A 19,980-nucleotide genomic window follows, 5' to 3' on the forward strand; every position below is an offset into this window, starting at 1 on the left:
AATTCTACCCGGGGAGATGGTTTCCAGGACTTTCCTGGTGGTGAACTTTTGTAATTAAGAATTATAGCCATTATTTATTATTTTAAATTAATTTGACATCTTTACTGTAAGAGACGTGCCACAATGATGGGTAATGTATTGTCCTAGTGTGTGTGTGTGTGTGTGTGTGTGTGAGTGGGGGGGATCAAACTCGCAGCCACGATGCAAGAATATTCTTTTAATGGTAAAATATAATACAACATTTTGACAGAAGTCTTCTTCAGGGTTATGTATTGTACTAGAAACATAAATGCTGTCTGCATGTACGCATGGCCAGTAAGCAGATAGGAGAATAAACACTTTGACATAAGACACTTTGTTACACACAAAGCAGGAGAAAAGTACAGGATAACCAAAAATAAAATAGATACAGTGGAATCCGCTTATAGTGATCACGGTTATAGTGATCAACCGCTTATATTGATCAAACAGCTTCGTCCTGAATCATTCCTACAGTATACACAAATAACTTGCTTATAGTGATCAATACTCCGCTTACAGTGATCATTTTGGGCCATGTCTGACGTGAGAACAATGGAAAACATGTTTAAAACTACAGCAATTTAATTCTTTTTTACAAACTGCCAAAAATGAGAGCATACAAGAGCAATACTCGGTGCATGTCTGTCTGTATATTGAGAGATCCCGCCATCTCTGTCTGTTCAGAGATGTCTGTCTATGCGAGACCGCTGTGTTTGGAACAGCTGGAGGCCTGACTTACTGTATGGATTTTTAAAGTCAATAACATTCCTTGACTTTATATGTACTGCATTCATGTATACATATACACATGTCAATTAGATGGTAATCTGCATGAGAAAAATAAAAAATCTGTTATAATGATCATCCGCTTATAGTGATCAATTTGACCCGTCCCAAGGTGATCACTATAAGAGGAGTGCACTTTAAAATGTATGATGTGGAAAAACATTGAATTATTGCAGGAAGTTGCATTACACCATCTTTCATTTTTAACATGAGTTGGGGCATCTGACATTAGCTTGCATATCGGTCAAGGGCAAACAGTCTCAACATAATATTAGTCCCGTGCAAATCGGCATGTCGGCGATCTGGGGTCGCATTTATGTATTTGTACAAGCTGAGACTCTATAGATAGAGCTTGTGGAGTTGACGTTACACGTTACTAAATAAAGGTCAAATAAAATAAAATTTAAATTAAATTTGAGGCTGACGCACAAGTATGTTTTCCGCTTTACCGCTGCACTACCCTGACGCCCACTTCAGTGGACTTTTTGACTTATTGTGCAGTCGTCTCCGCCATGCTTTCCTCTCTCTCCTCTGCTCTCAGCTGAGTGAGAGCACACAGAGACACAGAGCAAGTAGGGTGGGACTGATATCTGATATCTCTCACGCTCGCATTGTGTTGGAGCGGAAGTAGTCGTACATGTACCGTACATGCATAGCAAATCACAACAAAAAACAAAAACGATATAATGAAGTAGCCCGCAAGACTTAAATGACTAATTGGCCAAACGGAAGGCCAGATCTTCGTCCAGGGGCCCTCAACAAGAAGGGCCCTCCAATAAACTGTGTTTATGCTGCATGGCTGACCCATAAAGAGATTAAAGTGAACAGGCATTATCATTTATACCATCAATTTTCATTGCTCCTTTGATTAAATAAGGCCATTTCTGCATCCCAAACACTCAGGGAGGTAACTTTTGCACCCCACTTCAACGCCCCAGCAGAGAAATCCAGCACCTGTATCAGATCACATGTCCAACACCTGTATCAGATCACATGTCCAACACCTGTATCAGATCACATGTCCAACACCTGTATCAGATCACATGTCCAACACCTGTAGTAGATCACATGTCCAACACCTGTGTCAGATCACATGTCCAACACCTGTATCAGATCACATGTCCAACACCTGTATCAGATCACATGTCCAACACCTGTATCAGATCACATGTCCAACATCCATAGGCGCTGATTTATGTTTCTGCCAGTGGGTGCCCATGCCAACACAAAGCCACAAGCCCCCCCCGCCCCCAATACTATAGTGTGGCGGCCGCCGCCGCCCCCCAAAAGATGGCCACTTGAAGCCAGATTAGAAGAATATTAACATTAAGATTAGACTGTTGTGATGTAATTATTCAGTCGCCTTTTCTCCCTCACCTCCGTGTCACCTCTCCCTGCCCAGCTGCCCTGAGTTAGGCCCTCTGATTACACAATCATTTTGTGCCTAGACAGACCAAACCAGTTTAGCCTTTAGTTTAGACAGTTTATCCAACTTGTTCCCACTCCCATATATCTAATATTATAAAATGGGTACCTCAAATCAAGCAATCTGATTGGTTCACAGCCATTGTATAATTCCAGTAACCGAGTTCAATAACCCATGGCCATGGGTTATTGGTTACCATGGCAACTCTCTTACTAAATGGCAGCACTGCGCTCGAGCCAAACAGCTTTCTCCTGATCTGCTGTATGGAGGGTCACTAGTCCTTCAAGTCTTTGTACAATGAGTCATTATGGACGCATGATGGCGCAACTCTCTTACTAAAAGTACGTTACTTGCTGTCGGCATACGGCTCTGGGGCCGGTTGCACCAACCTTAACTGCCTGTAACAGAGATCTCCGCGGAGACCTTTTTGACCGTCATCGTCGTAACTGCGGTCAACTGAGCCGTGTTCGTCGTAACACCGCCAGTTCGCTGTCTTTGAAAGCACGACGTTAGATTATAACAAACTAGTTGTGTGGCTTAGCCTTCCAAAATGTTGCCGTTAGTTTTTTAGAAGTTAATACATAGAATTGGGAACGTTACATTCAATTTCATTCAGACTGTCTTTCTGGCTCAATCGCCGCCATTGGTGCAACCGGCCCCTGGTCGGGCTTTGCTCTCAGCCAAGCGCCAGGATTGGCCAATGTCAACTTCAGTCTCCAGAACGATCCAATCAAATCACCCGCAGGTCTATCTTCTTGCTAGAGGTCCCGCCTTACAGTAGTGTTTCAACTGACTCTCAGAATACCATGCCAGTCGGACTTATAGTGTTATTATTATTATATTATTATACTTGGAACCCTTTTATAAAAGCAATATAGCACTCGAGCAGCGTGTGTTGTGGAATATATCCCCCTGCTCAGTTGTTATCCCACTCGGCCTGCGGCCTCGTGGGATAACAACTGATCAGGGGGATATATTCACCACAACACATGCTCTCGTGATATATTGCTTAAATATATATCATCATCCTGTCCTCTTTGAACACTGCAATCTGGCTTTGCTAAACCCTGCTCATCTGCTATTAATTTATGCGTTTACTTTTGCTACTAGGACATCCAAGCAAGTTCTGACAGAGAGCAATGCCATTGGAGCATTGGACAAACACATTTGCATATTTCCCCATGCCTTGTTCCTTGTTCCTTACAAACTTTCCTTACAAACTTTTGACATGGAAGTAACCAAATTAAATAAGTGCTGGGTGGAAATAATCATTGGCCTATTCTTAGCATGCAGTTTTGGAACATTCAATAAAGACAAATAAAAAATAGACTGGACACCCTAAGTGATACAGACATGGTATGAGAGTGGTATATATACCCATCACACCAATATCCATTTCTGTGTAGAATGGTTAGTTCCTTGCTCTGCTCTCCCCTAGGAGCACCGGGAGCAGGGGATTTGTCCTTCTCAACTTCTCAATAGAGAGCCCCAGGGATGACAGATTTTTGTATTCGGAACGCGGAAGTCCCGGACTTCCTGGTTCTTCGCTGTTTCTGCCTATGGGATTTTTGAATGGGTTTTTGCCACGATACTTCAAATAAGGTCTCTGGGCAACGCAAGCTTAATCAAATGCGAACCAGTGTTCAGCCAGATAATCTTCACACATGAGGTCCACTTTCATGAGTTTTGAAGCGTAAATGCGAGCCCTAGAAGTAAAAAGCTTGTGCTAAGCTAATCCAGAACTACACACAGCGTCGCATAGGCTTCCCCGTCACATCACCACTCAAGCTGGACTGTTGTTGATGTGTGCGCTGCTGTGCACTGATTACCCCGGGCTGAACCAGGTGAGGGAAAGAGAATTTCCGTGTTCGTCCTTTGAAGTGATGACGTTATTGACGTATAATACCTCATTAGAAGCATCGCACCAAAAAACCCATTCAAAAATCCCATAAGCAAAAACAGTGAAGAACCACAAGTGTTATCATCGATGATTTCCGGACTCGTTCCTGGGGCTCTCTATGTATATTGCCATTAGGGACAGACAGACACGCCGCTGCTCGGCTCTTTCTGTGGGTGCTCGGGCCCCGGGGCACCCACGGCTGTGGCGCCTATACCAACATCTGTATCAGTGGCATCCCATACACAGACATTTTTGGGGCAGGGTGCACTCGAGTTGATTAGAGTTATGTTAATGCTATCGTTTTGCGTTCCCTGTTCTTTTCTTTCTTTCTCTTTGCTCTGGGTGCTGGCAGAAGTGGTATGCCTGATGGCCCTGCAGAAGGCTTTCTTGAAGGTTTGCGTTCTTGCTGTGAAGATGAATATCTGAAAACCCTGGAAAGTGAGCATGAAGAAATTAGTTAGGCTCACTCTTATTTTCTTATTGCTCGAGTTGATTCTTGGCTCAGGAAATGAAAAAGTGACTTTCGGCTGTTCCCTAGAAATGATCATTGACGTGCCTTTGAGGAAGGCACATAACCACCAACTGCTCCAGTGGAGGTGATCAGTGGCCACCAGGTGGAGCTAGTGATGGGCAGGCCCATTCTTTTCAAACAACCGGATCATTCAAGTTCATACATGTAAATGTATCAAGTTCATACATGTAAATGTATCGAACCTTCTGAGTTTTGATACTTTTTGCAAAAAACAGTGCCTGTTTCTCTGGGACACTCCTACACAGAAACACAGTGTCTGTTTCTCTGGGACACTCCTACACAGAAACACAGTGCCTGTTTCTCTGTGACACTCCTACACAGAAACACAGTGTCTGTTTCTCTGTGACACACCTACACAGAAACACAGTGCCTGTTTCTCTGTGACACTCCTACACAGAAACACAGTGCCTGTTTCTCTGTGACACTCCTACACAGAAACACAGTGTCTGTTTCTCTGTGACACACCTACACAGAAACACAGTGTTTCTCTGTGACACTCCTACACAGAAACACAGTGCCTGTTTCTCTGTGACACTCCTACACAGAAACACAGTGCCTGTTTCTCTGTGACACTCCTACACAGAAACTGTAAAGTTGGTCCAAAGAAAATGAGGAGGAACCAAAGGTATAAAAGAGATACTTGGCTATTGGCTAGCCAAACATTTCTTCAGGCAATTGGTTCCAATTGGTTCTAATGTTGTCCATTGATGTCAGTTAACCCCCAAAAACAGAAGAATACGAGCCAGAATATGAATATTGTTATAACTGGGCACTGGTATGTAACAATTGGTATTGAGGGAGATAGAGTTTCACAAATATATTCTGGAGACAGGCCATTTAGTGCTTTATACAGTAAGTAATCAATACAATCTTAAAATCAATTCTAAAACTATAGCCAGAAGCCAGTGAGAGGTACTCTAACTAACCTTGTACCACAAAGTGGTTGTATTCTTGTAACCTACCTGTGTGGTGGTACAGAGGCAGAAGACGATGCTTAAGATGAGATGGGCCACTCCCTGCTCATGGCTGGTACTGAGCACCATGTAACCCAGTATCCAGGAAAGGCCCAGTAACACAGCCACTTTAAAACTAAAGAGGAACTTCTTCTCCAAAGACTTTGGCTTCTGTGTACTGCACAACAGAAAGAGTAGGATTGGCCGTTATTCTTTAGAGTAAAACATTGAAGATAAATACATGTAAAGGTTGATACTATGATGGCTATTATCAATAATTATTGTCCGATGCTGATAATATTGATTACAAAAATATTAAAAATATGACTACATGACTACTAGTGACAGTTACTTACTGGGGCCTTCTTTTTTAAATATGTATGTTCCCTCTAGGTTATATCATCAGAAGACAGCATTGAATTCTATGCTGATGACACTCAAGTATATTTACGTGTAGCCAAATGTGTGACACATTTATATAACTAGTGCAGTGTCTGTTCCCCTCCCTCCCCTTTCGTCCATTTACACATCATGTTCGCCCACTCGTATTTCTAACCCTAACCCTCCCACTCGTATTTCTCTCATTTCTTATATAACTCGCCCATTTGGAGTCAAATAGACAATATAAAAGGGGGTGATTGACAGGTCGCCTGTCCAGTGATCGCGCAGTTTGCCGATCATGGACCAATAGTAGAGCGGAGCTGCGGCTCATGGGAAACCCCCATCTCCCATGAGCTGTGCAAGGACACCAAGATGGTGACTCACAACACTTTGGTGCAAAACGTGAGTCCAAAAGATAGTGTGGTTTGTCCATATTATTTAGGTGAGTGGTTCAAACAGAGCAATAAGATACCTTAAAACAAGACTTAGCTAAAGAGAATTATCAGGATCAATCTGCGTCCAACATTACCTGTTTACTTTGGGATTTCTGCATGTCTTTAGTGCAAATAAAAACAACACTACAGCATTGTAGATGAGGACCAGGCCAACTGGAAGGAGGAAGCCCCAAAACATTGGTTTCCCAAAGTCAAAGCGTCCGTCGCTGTCAAGAGCTGCAAGCCAGCAACTTGAGGGTACAAAAATAAAATAGTGACAGTACCATAAAATTAGTACGAGCTCTTTGATTCGGAGTGACTGACACCAAAATCGGACATTTACCGCGGATGTTTTACATCATGAAACATTTTCTCATATCAAACTCCTGTAGCTCCTGGAAATATCTGGACGTCACGTGATCTTTAAAATCACAAAGTGAAAAGGAAAAACATAGAAGCAAATTAAACATGTTGGCCCCTATTCCCCCACAGGCCTTCGGCGCTAAAACGGGCCTTCGGCGCTAAAAAACGTGCCTTGCGCCTGTCTCGGGAAGATATCAACATGGCTTTAGGCTGGTAAATGCGCTTTACGCTGAATGGGCGTGGCGCACTCCCTGAATGGGCGAGAATGGGCGTTTCGGCCTTAAATGCCGGCCTAATGATATCTTCCCAACTGGCGTAAATTTAGCGCTTTGCGCTTTTGAAAACCAGGCCTATTCAGTGCGCCAGTTGAGCGGGGCGCTCCTCTGCCTCTCCCCTGTCACCCTTCTCTGTCTCTCTCTGAAACCAGGCCTATTCAGTGCGCCAGTTGCGAGGAGCGCTCTTCTGCCTCTCCTCTGTCACCCTTCTCTGTCTCTCTCTGACTCCCTCGCTCAGACAGACACAACACACGTCCCATAGGAAGTTGTAAGTTCACTGCCTATGAAATGTCCCAGCATGCATTGTGCTACTCCATTTCGCTACTAAATAGCAACCAAATGAGCCGAAATAGATATAAAGGTAGATCTAAATAATGTGTAATGGTAACTTAACCTGCAATTGTCGAACATTTCAATATTGGACCAAATAAAACATGAAATGAAAACACCACCCTATGTGAAACATATATGTCATCCTGGGCCTATATATATCCCTCGTCGATTTAATGTGATTTAAATAAGTGACGCGCTTCTACTGTCATGTCCTACTGTGATGTCCGCTCCAATAAATTGGCTCTACTTCACATTTTAGTTTTACAATAAAAACACATTTATGCAATGACTTTACATAATGTAGGGTATATTTATGTGCATCATCCTACCTGCAGCAGGGGAGAGAAAACGATATCTTTCTGGACAAACTTTCACCAATCTAATTAATCTCATCATATAGGGATAGGCTATATTTTTCTAGCTGATGCGTTTAGAACATTCTTTTCACTTTGATCTTGCTATAGTGTAGCATATTTACATGCTTGCAGGATTTAAAATGCAGTTAGATTGGTTTGAGAAGCATAATAATATGGAATAATAGCCTATATATGGAGACAGACAGACGGGATGAAGGGAGGGGGGGGGGGGAGCAGAGCGCTTGGCTTTGTCTGGTTTTACCGGATTTCTCCTGGAATTGGAGCTTAAAAGGCAAGCTTGTGACTCTTTACTGCACTTCACCAATGAGCTGATGGTGCATAATTTTACGCTTAAAAGGCATGGTTATAATGGTTGAGGCCGCGTGTAGCGCCGACACCAAGATATCGAGTGCGCTGGTCCACACCCACTAATCTGCGCTGCGCCAGGCCTTAAACGCAGTTTCTACGCCGATTGCAACGATAGGGCCCGTTGTCCCTGAGCATTGACGTAGTTCCACTCTTGGATCAGTCACATTCATTGGCAATGCCGCCCCCTAGCGTCACAAAGTCGACGTTACAGTGTAACAAACAAACTAACAAAGAGACTATCTAACATAGCAACATCTATAATAAAGGCCCTTTCTGGCAACGCTTGATGTGTTCAAAGATAACCTATTTGTTAGAACAGAAGAGACGAGTGCAGAGAGACAGACAGAAGACGGACAGAAGAGACGAGTGCAGAGAGACAGACAGAAGACACGAGTGCAGAGAGACAGACAGAAGAGACGAGTGCAGAGAGACAGACAGAAGACACGAGTGCAGAGAGACAGACAGAAGAGACGAGTGCAGAGAGACAGACAGAAGACACGAGTGCAGAGAGACAGACCGAAGAGACGAGTGCAGAGAGACAGACAGAAGACAGACAGAAGAGACGAGTGCAGAGAGACAGACAGAAGAGACGAGTGCAGAGAGACAGACAGAAGACATGAGTGCAGAGAGACAGACAGAAGAGACGAGTGCAGAGAGACAGACAGAAGACAGACAGAAGAGACGAGTGCAGAGAGACAGACAGAAGAGGCGAGTGCAGAGAGACAGACAGAAGAGGCGAGTGCAGAGAGACAGACAAAAGAGACGAGTGCAGAGAGACAGACAGAAGACAGACAGAAGAGACGAGTGCAGAGAGACAGACAGAAGACAGACAGAAGAGACGAGTGCAGAGAGACAGACAGAAGAGGCGAGTGCAGAGAGACAGAAGAGACGAGTGCAGAGAGACAGACAGAAGACAGACAGAAGAGATGAGTGCAGAGAGACAGACAGAAGACAGACAGAAGAGACGAGTGCAGAGAGACAGACAGAAGACAGACAGAAGAGACGAGTGCAGAGAGACAGGCAGAAGAGACGAGTGCAGAGAGACAGACATAAGAGAAGAGTGCAGAGAGACAGACAGAAGACAGACAGAAGAGAAGAGTGCAGAGAGACAGACAGAAGAGACGAGTGCAGAGAGACAGACAGAAGAGACGAGTGCAGAGAGACAATAAAATACTGTAATTGACCCACAATTCCTCCCGTCTGTATCCCAAAGGTGTGTGGACCCTGTAGGTAGCTCCTAGTGTGATCACCACGATGACAGCTGGTACTCCTAAAATCACATAGGAAATCAAACTAGTTACAGGTGGTATTCTGTCAACATAAGCAATAAACCAAGAAACTTCCACATGGGTCTTGCTCACTCTCACATATTCACTTTTCAATGCAGACCCACATCCCCCTGGCCACTCTCTCTAGCCACCCTATGAACCCTGACCCTCTATGACCTCCCTACAGTATCCCTATCCTCTACTACCTTCCTATCTCTAGCTTCTCCCTGAGCCTTTCCCTCACCACACCCCTTCCCACCACCCACACCCGCTAGCCATTCCCCCTACACACCCCTCCAATCGAAAATCAGTAGCTACTTTTTTATGCATTAAAATTCAAATGGTGTCGGAGGCGTTCTGTTGAAAATGCAAACATTAAAAGCATTAATTTCACATCGGTAGTTTCACAAAACCGGCCAATGTGAGAGCACCCTGATGAGAGCTCATTTGACCTGAAATGCGTCCGTCACTTTGAACTTTTCATTACCCGTGTGACACAAAGACGAATACATTTTGGCTATCCCAACAAACACTATTGTAAAGAGCACCTATTGATTGTTTCCTGCGGTACCATTGTGCTCCTAATCTTCATTCATTTCAAATATTTGAATGTTGAATCTCATACCCCATCCAATAGTAATGCTGAGGGGGGTGAAGGCAGGTGGAAGACTGGGGTGCATTTTGTGGATGAGAAACATCAACTGCGTGCCGAACACAGCGTTCCACACAAAGGTCGCCAGCAGGAAGAAGTGGAGAAGAGCCGTCACTGCCGTGCAGCGGCCCTGATCTGGCTCAACATGGACGTCTGAATCAGGGACGGTGGTGTGGGTGCTGGTGGCTTCCACCTGGGTGCTGCTCGCTTCATTGGGGTTGTTGACTCCGGAGAGGAAGATGATGCTGAAGGCCAGCAGACTGATGCAGATACTCACCAGCACAATTGTGGTGGTCCGGGCATTCCGGCTCTGCTGAGCTTTTCCTTGAAAACTGAAGAAGTTGAAAAGCAATCTTTAAAGGCTATTTCTGGTTAGTTTGAACCTCCTGGGCCTCATTGACCTAGCATCATAAAGATTGATTGTGTTAAAACAAATCAGTGAAGCCACTGTAGAGCTTGACGTAGCTCCATTTTGTCAGGAACGCTGTCCATACCCTTAACTCATTGAGTGCCAATGACGACTATCGTCGTCAATTCAAATAGTAACGTAGAGTGCCAATGACGACTAAAGTCGTCAATTGCGTTTTTTGACGGTGGGACGTGGATCAAAGCCTGATGCATCTCCTGTAAAAATATGGGGGATGTCGAATGTGTATAAGCTATTTTACGGACCCATTAGGTGGCGACAGTGGTCTCCAGATTAGAGAGAGGTGAGGAAAAAACAGAGAAGAAGTCATGGGGAAACGGAAACCGCATCGGTATGCATCGATATGCATAGATATGCATGAAGCATAATGTTAGCTGTGCCTGTGAACAGCAGCCAATCTGCTGCCACAATTGAGCCCCTCCGTCTCCGCTGCGATAGCCCCTCCACATGATTAGTTGCCGACACCAGCGTCTTTCTGAAAAGTTACATTATTCTCAGCTGGGAGCCGGCGACAAAAACAGCGGAACGCTGTGAAAAAGCTGGGTGTAGCGCACTTTTCAGTGCAGAGCAAACGCAGCAGAGAGCCACCAGAGACACTCCCACGGAGGAGGAGTGTGCAGTTGAGGGGGGTGGGGCACGCAGGGCAGCATACAACACTGACCCAGACAGCAGGCTCGATGGACAGATTGGCAAACACAAGCTAGAATATCTGATGCCCACCAGCAGTAAATCAAGACCAGCAAGAAGGTGTAGGGTCTGCGCACGCAGGGGCTAGCGCTGCTGGTTGCAGCTAAAAAATATTATTTTGCCAAACAAAATTCCTTTGTTTTCGCTGTTTTATTGAAGGAAATTATTTTTGAGGTGTCATTACATCAGAAAATATTAGCTTCAGAGTCAGTGATGTGCTTGAAATGCTTCATTTCACAAAAGGCTCATTATCTCAGCTTCTAGTTTGAAACGTCTGTTTTTGGTGAAAACAACCTATCTTCTACTGCTGATAACTAAAGAACGGAAAATGATATCAATAAACTTTTTTTTGCTGATGATACAATAGAGTCTCATCGTTCTTTGGGCGTGTTCGGTGTTTACATAGTAATATCACACAATATTCTGTGGGCCTCGAGAAATCACTGAAAACGCTCTGGAAGGGCTGGCACTGGGAGCATCCGTTTTCCAAAAGTGGCTGGCACTCAATGAGTTAATGGCCAAAGCAAACTGTAACAGCTAAACCCAAAAAGCGATTACAATACGTCAACACAATAACAATCACGCTGCATTTAACATTTTTAGTGAACAGCTATCACATTTCAGTTAAAATAGTCAATTTGATACTTTTTTTATTTAGCAGTGCTCAGTTTACTTTGGTGGCTGCTGCTTTTCTACCACGTCCCCATCCAAATTTGCATGATTGGCCAACTACCACAGACAATACAGTACAATACAATAAAGTACAACTGGTTGTATTATTGTGAATATAACAAATTCTGATCTTTAATTATGCCAGGTTGGAGAAAAAACTACCACAGCAGATTGTGTCTATTGCTGTGGGCACGAAAGACCTGTAACGGTCTTATATATATATATATATATATATATATATATATATATATATATATATATATATATATATATATATAAAACCTGATGAAGCTGCTACAGCGAAACGCGTCGTTTGCTGAATAAATCTCAGTTAAATCCTGACTCCAGTGTGCGGTGGTACCTTCTTTTGTTATATATATATATATATATATATATATATATATATATATATATATATATATATACATTATTATATAAATAAGGTGTTACCTTTCCGTAATGTGGTGAATGATTGTTATTGTTAAGCCAATGATAGAGAAAGATAGTCCAATGATGGAAATATAGCTCAGGGCTTCTGCATATTTGTAATTCTCCCTGAATATCTGTTGGAGAAACAAAATCAGGGGACAGAATCAAACAATCAAACAGTGATTTCTCTACACATTAAAAGTATGTTACTTTTATATTTGTCAAAATCCCATTTTTATGACAAGATAAAATCAGGTCAGGCAGGCAGTCATGTAACGCTTAGTCCACATCTTCTGCTGTCCTGCAAACTTAGCGGTAGATAACGTTATAGGAGGAATCAGCGTGACATCACGACAACAGAACAGCACTTCTGGGTGCCACTGCACCAGTAACTTAACTGTTGCTATTTTTAGAATTGAGTGAATTCAGTAAAAAGTACAGCATTGCTAACAGTGAGACACTCAAGGCTGGCTCCATAGAGTCCCATTATAAAGGCTGAACAAAACAGCCTTGGTGCAAACAGTTTTGGTGCTATCTGCAATCCAGTAATAAGAAAAAAAAAATCATATATCAGTTTACCGTCATCCTATCGGTAACGTTGGTTTTGTAAAAACAACAACATTTGAATTAAATTGCCACAATAGAGCCAAAGCAAGTTACCATGAGTGCAGCAAAGTTAGTGGTGTGGCTACAGAAACATCGCAGAACTCCATCCGATGCGTTGCCCTTGGTGCAGCCGTGAGTGCTCCAGTCACCCAGTTTGTAGTCCCAGAACACACAGGCGTAGTCATACAGCGCTGCATTGGTGATGATCTAAAACATCAACACCCTAAATACATGTTGCCGGGTTCTGTGACATCAAGGTTAATTTTGATACACTACTGTGTACTTCGACAAAAGCAGCAGTGTTTACAATTATACTTTACTCCAGCACATACTAAAACAAAAGAACGTTTGTGGGATATGTGTATGGTCATCTTCCCTTTTTTTTCATGATAAACGAAATAAAATCAGATATAAGCTGCAGCATTGATGTCATCTGAGACGTGCTGAACCAGGAGCCCAGCCGGGCCCAGAGGCCTGTATATGACTTGAATGTCAGCCGACGGATCATGCTTGACGTGGAGCATTTGTAACAGGAACCGAAGTCAAGGTATCGTATCGATATCGACATTTTGAAAGATACACGACCCTATCCGGCGTCCCCGTCGCCTGGCAACGGTCATCCTGTCCCGTGCAGCCCAGGAGACAGAGGGCCTTAACATGCTAATTAGTGCTTGAGCGGGTTTTAACGGCGAGCGCTGTGCAATTTGGAGGCGTGACCAAGTGTTCTGCTATTCTCCGTGCTCCGCAAAATACCTGTATGCTCCGCACAAAAGCGTTGAATGGGTGTGCTTAAGAATTATTCACAGGTGTGGCCATGGGCCGGCTGGGCGTTACATCAATCAAACCAATCAGATTCCCATCTCTCATTCCCTTTAATAATAATAATAATAATAATAATAATAATAATAATAAACGAGCGTGCATAGCGCACGAGATGCCTAGTAATTCATAATTCCATAACAACTGTAATATTGCTACAGTCCTACACTGTTTGAAGTGGACAGGGTCAGGCTCAGATATGCTCCTTTGAATAATGATAAAATATCCATATAGTGTAAAGGTGATGACAGCTTAGTTATCTTACTGTGGGTGTAAACAGCATTTCCACATAATCCACAGCGCGGTCGTGACCTTTGACCCTGGCTGACAGGACCCTGATGGAGGTGGACTGCTGCCTCCTGTAGAGCCGGGATGTGAAGAAACGATCGTTCTGGTAGAGAACAAAACCCAAGGAGATGTTTGATGGCTTTCGCTGTCCAGCCACAGCTTCTTCACACGCAAGAGATCAGACAGAGAGAGAGGAATGTAAATTATTATTCGTAGTATTTATAGTAGTAATAGTAATGAATGATAGCTGATGTTGTAGCTGTAGCAGTAGTGGTGGTTGTCGTAGTATTACAAGCAGATTCCTGAGCTGCTTTTAAGGTAAAAGGTAAGTCCAAGAAGCCTACATACTGAATTTGGTGATATTCTGACTTGTTTAGATGTTCTCATATGACATTAACCCCGGAAGTGCCATTGAAACTCTCAATTGGGGATTTATCATCAGAGATTATAGAGTTTGGAATCTAGTGGTCAAAATGACCACTTAACCACCAAGGTGCCAGCTCATACAACATTAACCCCCGAGGCACCAGCTCATACGACATTAACCCCCGAGGCACGAGCTCATACAACATTAACCCCCGAGGCACCAGCTCATAAAACATTAACCCCCGAGGCACCAGCTCATACGACATTAACCTCCGAGGCACCAGCTCATACAACATTAACCCCCGAGGCACCAGCTCATACAACATTAAAGGAGAATTTCGGTTTTTTACACCACGGTCCTCATTTCCAGCTTAAAATATGATGTTTTACTCACCGAAATATGTTTGGCTTCATTCGGATGCCCACGGAAGATTTTGAGCTCGTAGTATCATCCTCAAACAGGCTATAACAAGAGCATACGAGGCAAGGTGCTTGCGCTCTGTAAATGTCACTTTTTCTGTCACATCGCGGTTCATTCTGGTTGTAAATATAATTATGAGAACATGAAATCGATATCTAACTAAACCATCGTCTGCTGGGAGTCCCGACAGCCCACTCCGTTTGCTGTCCGGGTGTCATCACATAGATAGATCACATCTCCCGCTGCTGTTTGTTGTTGACGATATGTGGCATGATTCCACACGAGCGGTAATGGAATTGAAACGTCGATAATCTTGACATCAGATGTCTATAATAATGCCAAGCTAAAAGCTAAGCTAACAACATCACCGAGCGACTCAACTCTGATCTGCCCCGGATGGGGTTACAGTGTTTATCTTCCCCTTCTGTGAAACCACACTTCTTCAGAGAAACCACAGAAGGGGGAAGATAAGCACTGTAACCCCATCCGGGGCAGATCAACGTTGACTGTTGTGTTGATGTTAGCTTAGCTTCTAGCTATTAGCTAAATAATTATATTTACAACCATAATGAACCGTGATCTGACAGAAAAAGTGTCATTTACATAGCGCGTGCAGCATGCCCCGCAGGCTCCCGTTCTAGCCTGTTTGAGGAGTGTACTCGGTGCGACAAATCTTCTGTGGGGATCCGAATGAACCCAAAAGTATTTGGTGGTAGAAAACATCATATTTTAAGCTGGAAATGAGGACCGTGGTGTAAAAAACCCGAAATTCTCCTTTAACCCCCGAGGCACCAGCTCATACGGCATTAACCCCCGAAGCACCAGCTCATACGACATTAACCCCCGAGGCACCAGCTCATACGACATTAACCCCCGAGGCACCAGCTCATATGACATTAACCCCCGAGGTGCCAACTCATATGACACTAACCCCCAAGGCGTCAGCTGATATATTAACCCAACACGCCAGCTCATACAACAATAACCCCCGAGGCGCAAGCTCATATGACATTAACCCTTGAGGGGCCACCTCCTTACTGACACAGCACAACAAGAGGCCCACAAAACTAGTAATAACAACAATAACAATAATAACAATTAATAATAATAATAACAACAGCAACAACAATGCAATAATAATAATGTACTGGTACTTATTCCTGTGGTGATAGAAGACCAGCTCAGTGGCCTTGTGGTCTGAGTGTCCGCCCTGAGACTGGGAGGTCGTGAGTTCGATCCCCGGCCGAGTCATACCAAAGACTATAAAAATGGGACCCATTGCCTCCCTGCTTGGCACTCAGCATCAAAAGGGTTGGAATTGGGGGGTTAAATCACCATGTGATTCCCGAGCGCGGCGCACGCTGCTGCTCACCGCTCCCCCAGGGGATGGGTCAAATGCGGAGAACAAATTTCACACATTGTGTGACAATCAGTGGGACTTTACCTTTACCTTGCACTAGCAGTAGAAACTACAGTATGTGATAATATATTGTTGTTTTTTAATACTAGTAGTGGTTTTCAAAGTCTGAAGTGTCTTTTTTGCAGTGGGAGGATGGTTTGTGCAATGTGGATGACAAAGTTGTGACTTTTTCAAATAGAGGGAAAACTTCTCACCGTGGGGGAATCGTATGTATATCAGGACATCGACTAGGGACTCGTTTTCCACCACAATTTCTGAAGTATTGGTCTTCAGCTGAATTCGGTCCGCCACAAAACTGCCAGTAGTTCCTAAACAGTCGGAATCAGAATTGTTAGTATTATTACCATAACCTTTATTTACATTGCATTACTAGGGGTGACCCCAAATAGTCAATGATTCGACAATTTGTTCTAAGGAGACTTAACTGATGTTACATCAGTGCCTATGACATCATTAGTGATATCATAAGATGATTTTGCTCTTATGACATCACTGATGACATCAGTCTTATGACATCACCGATGACCATGTAGAATGCAAAAGTTACATCACTGATGACATCACTTCCAGTTGAGTGACATCACTTCCGGGACAAAAATCGCAGAGCCCACTTGCTATGATGATGATGGTCATGATTAGATGATCATAGAAAGGTTTTGCCATTACTACACTAGAGTCGACTAGTCAACCTGTAGGCGACTAGTCGATTCCAGTTGCCTCCAGGCTCAGACAAGTTGCTGGGGATTAGAGGCTAATTTGTGAACAGCCTCTCAGAGCCAATCAGGACTCTGCTATTTCACATACTGTCGTGATTCTCTGCCAATTGTTCTCAATCCAGTGAAGACTGATCACTAATTGGTAGAAACTGCTCTCCGTTATAAGGGTTAGAAAGTGCAGCTCAGTTGTGTATAACTCCAACTAGCTTCTGCACTTTGATTAAGCAGTTAGGTGGGAACAATTCGCCTAGCTCTAACTGCCGGTTGGTGTTCCAGACTTCTCACCCCGCTACCACCAGCTTTAGCGGTCTTGTCCGACCAGCCTGGAGACGGGCGCTAAAACTGGTCAAGTCTGTTTTTATGGCAGCTTGTTCCTCTGAATCTTGCACTTGTTATCGACTAGGTAATGTTTAACGGCTGTTTAAGTCGTATGGGCGCTGCTATTTCAACCAGTAACCATTAGTGTGTCACACGCACCTTTTAACCATATGATTACCATCAAGGGGAATAACACATAAATCATTGTCCACTCCTAAACTTTAAATCCAATTGATTTGTTTTATTTATAGAGTTTAGCAAGGTGCAGCATTAGCATTGATTAATAATACAATTTCATGATAATACAATTACATATTATGGCTGCTAATGAGCTTCTTCACTAATTGGGAAGTACTTATCCAATTTGCTATGGTGGGGATAGACTGAAGTTGTTTCTTCGTCAAGAAACTTCCTCTTCACCGTCAACGTTGAGCGGTATGGCTGAGCACGGAGGTGCTGCGTCCTTTCGGAGTGGTGATGGATAAAAAGAGGATTGATTGATGTGGCCTACTGAGTTTCAGCATGAGCCAGTGGGCCCTTTCTCCTCCAGCCTGTGACTCACTGAACGCCCGCGTCCAGTGTCGAATGGGGAAGTGCCAGAGAGCCTCGGTGCATGGTCATTCCTAGGTCCGCTGAGCTCACTTCTGCCTCCTCCTCTCAAGCAACCTATTAATCCACAGACATCACTTTAAATCCATCCTGTGCAATCCACAAACATCACTATAAATCCATCCTGTGCGATCCACAAACATCACTATAAATCCATCCTGTGCGTCCTCTCGATATAGGCTCAGTCTCCTCTTCTCGCTGTGGTGATGAGCCTGGAAGGTACAGGCAAAGTCCAATACACTACCTCAGTGTGGGGAAATGTCCAGTCTCTTTTGTAGCTCTGCCCGTGGGTCACTGAGATAGATCCTCGCGCACCTCCCGATGTGCGGCTCACAAGTCTACTCCTTAGTTGGGTCCAGAGTAAGATCCTCTTCTGTGTGGGATCCTCTTCGATGCAGACTGGCCCCGATGTATTTGAGCCAATTACTTTTATAATGTTTGTGTGACCCATGTACAGAGAGGCCTGTTCAAATGCTGGCCATTCACCATCGCTCCACCTCGCTTCTGTCCATATATGGTTATCGCTCTGTCTTGATTTCGCAATTAATGGAAATTCCCGTATTCGCTCAGAAGTCACATGACTGGTGTCTCTTGTGTAATAGTCATCACAAGATCCCAAGACTAAATGATTTCTATTCACTCTGCTTAATGTACATTTCACATAGCACTAACATCTTTAACCTTTTAATACCTTGGTTTCAATACTCATGTCAATCACACCTAGTCAATTCATCTCTCGATAATTGACAATTAATACTGGCTCAATCATCAACAACAGCTTATCATTAATAATGATCATTATCACCACTGATTGTAATAATGGCTCATTGATTGTAACATGTACTGATCCCATCAACACATTTCTTGATTACCCTGATACATTTCATTCTCAAAGATTAAACGTATGATTTAGATGATACATGATATGATATGATTTATGACAGATAGAGATTATTATTCATGTCAATTACAAATCCTTATGCATTGCTTAGTTTGTTAATTATAACCAATCATTTCACATGACTTAAGACCTTATATTTGTGAGTTCCATACTTCTGCTTTTTTGGCTGCAATGTCCATTCTGCTGAATGCCTATGGCGCAACGGACAGATTGGCTCCGCGGCCTTGGTGACTCATGAGCTAAGCCGTAACATTTAGGCCGCATAGTGCTTCATCTGCGGCCTATTTCAACACCCTCTCCTCGGCTTCAGCTCTGTCACCTGTACCCCTGTCACGGAAGTCCTCCCTCGGTGTCGGTACTGACCAGGAAGGTGTTAGAAGCAATGGGCTCGTCTGGGCCGGGCCCAGGAGCATCAATCACCAGCGGGCTCTCCGCGCCGCCGTGTTGTGAGAGCGCATCATTATCCTCCCCCGTTAGGGAGGGCAACGATGACAGTGGGCTCCGTACTCCATTAATCCGCTGGTTATGACTTGCAAGAGTTGTGTAATAGTCAAACCTTACAGCAACAAACTGCAAAATTTGAGCATCACTGAGTATTACTCCTCGCTCACGGCAAGCACGATCGATGACATCCCCCCCCGCCATCGTTAGGGGTCAGCTGAGCGCTGGAGGTGGGATGCCACACGGGGTCAGGGGCGTCAGGGCCCCTCTGACGACGCGGACTGAGACTCAGTCAGCTTGGCTTCACAAAGTCTGTTTAATATTTATTGTTCACACTGATTATAATGAGCATTTAAGCTTGCGCCAAGCAAGCAGGGAAGCAGAAAAAGTAATCCATTGAAAAACAGTCCACTTGGGAAAGTAATCCACAGGAAAAACAAAGGTGTAAAGTAAGTAATCCACAGGAAAACCAAAGGTGTAAAGTAAGTAATCCACAGGATCGGAATGTGCTCCAAAAATTTAGTCTGAAAAATGAGTCCAAATTGTTTCTCACACCTGGGGCGGAATAAAATTATACTCCTCGGCCGTGTATTTATAGGCCGTTAGCAGGGCACATGCGTGCCTGACCATGTGGTGGACAGCCGCATTGGGGGGGGTCTGCGGCGGGCTTTCTACTCCCGCGCCTTTACCAAGATGTACCTTTCCCCCGACATATCTTCTCACCACCAGTTACTGCTCCATCAATGGCCCACTTCCTGAGCCCACGGAGCATTGGAGCGGTAGCAGATGCTGTAGGAGTGTGTTCAACTCT

The 19,980-nt window shown here is 43.9% G+C and overlaps 1 protein-coding gene across 6 annotated transcripts in view; it reads right to left on the reverse strand.

Annotated features, from left to right (window-relative positions):
• Nucleotides 1-202: 202 nt before the first annotated feature.
• Nucleotides 203-19,980, reverse strand: part of LOC310777506 (uncharacterized protein) — a 62,899-nt gene continuing 43,121 nt past the window's right edge. For 4 of the 6 annotated variants that reach the window (XM_083637855.1, XM_083637857.1, XM_083637853.1 and 1 more), the window contains 9 exons: nt 16,379-16,492; nt 13,955-14,139; nt 12,925-13,077; nt 12,286-12,398; nt 10,023-10,381; nt 9,318-9,399; nt 6,529-6,684; nt 5,628-5,796; nt 203-4,564 (listed from right to left, as the gene is read on the reverse strand). In XM_083637855.1, the coding sequence (XP_083493981.1) occupies nt 4,265-4,564; nt 5,628-5,796; nt 6,529-6,684; nt 9,318-9,399; nt 10,023-10,381; nt 12,286-12,398; nt 12,925-13,077; nt 13,955-14,139; nt 16,379-16,492 (1,631 nt within the window). In that variant the 3' untranslated portion in view covers nt 203-4,264. The remainder of the gene's footprint in view (nt 4,565-5,627; nt 5,797-6,528; nt 6,685-9,317; nt 9,400-10,022; nt 10,382-12,285; nt 12,399-12,924; nt 13,078-13,954; nt 14,140-16,378; nt 16,493-19,980) is intronic. The other 2 variants (XM_083637854.1, XM_083637856.1) reach the window with 2 other exon arrangements.

The sequence above is a fragment of the Poromitra crassiceps genome, assembly GCF_964638095.1.
Source record: "Poromitra crassiceps genome assembly, chromosome: 5".
Classification (NCBI taxonomy): Eukaryota; Metazoa; Chordata; class Actinopteri; order Beryciformes; family Melamphaidae; genus Poromitra; species Poromitra crassiceps.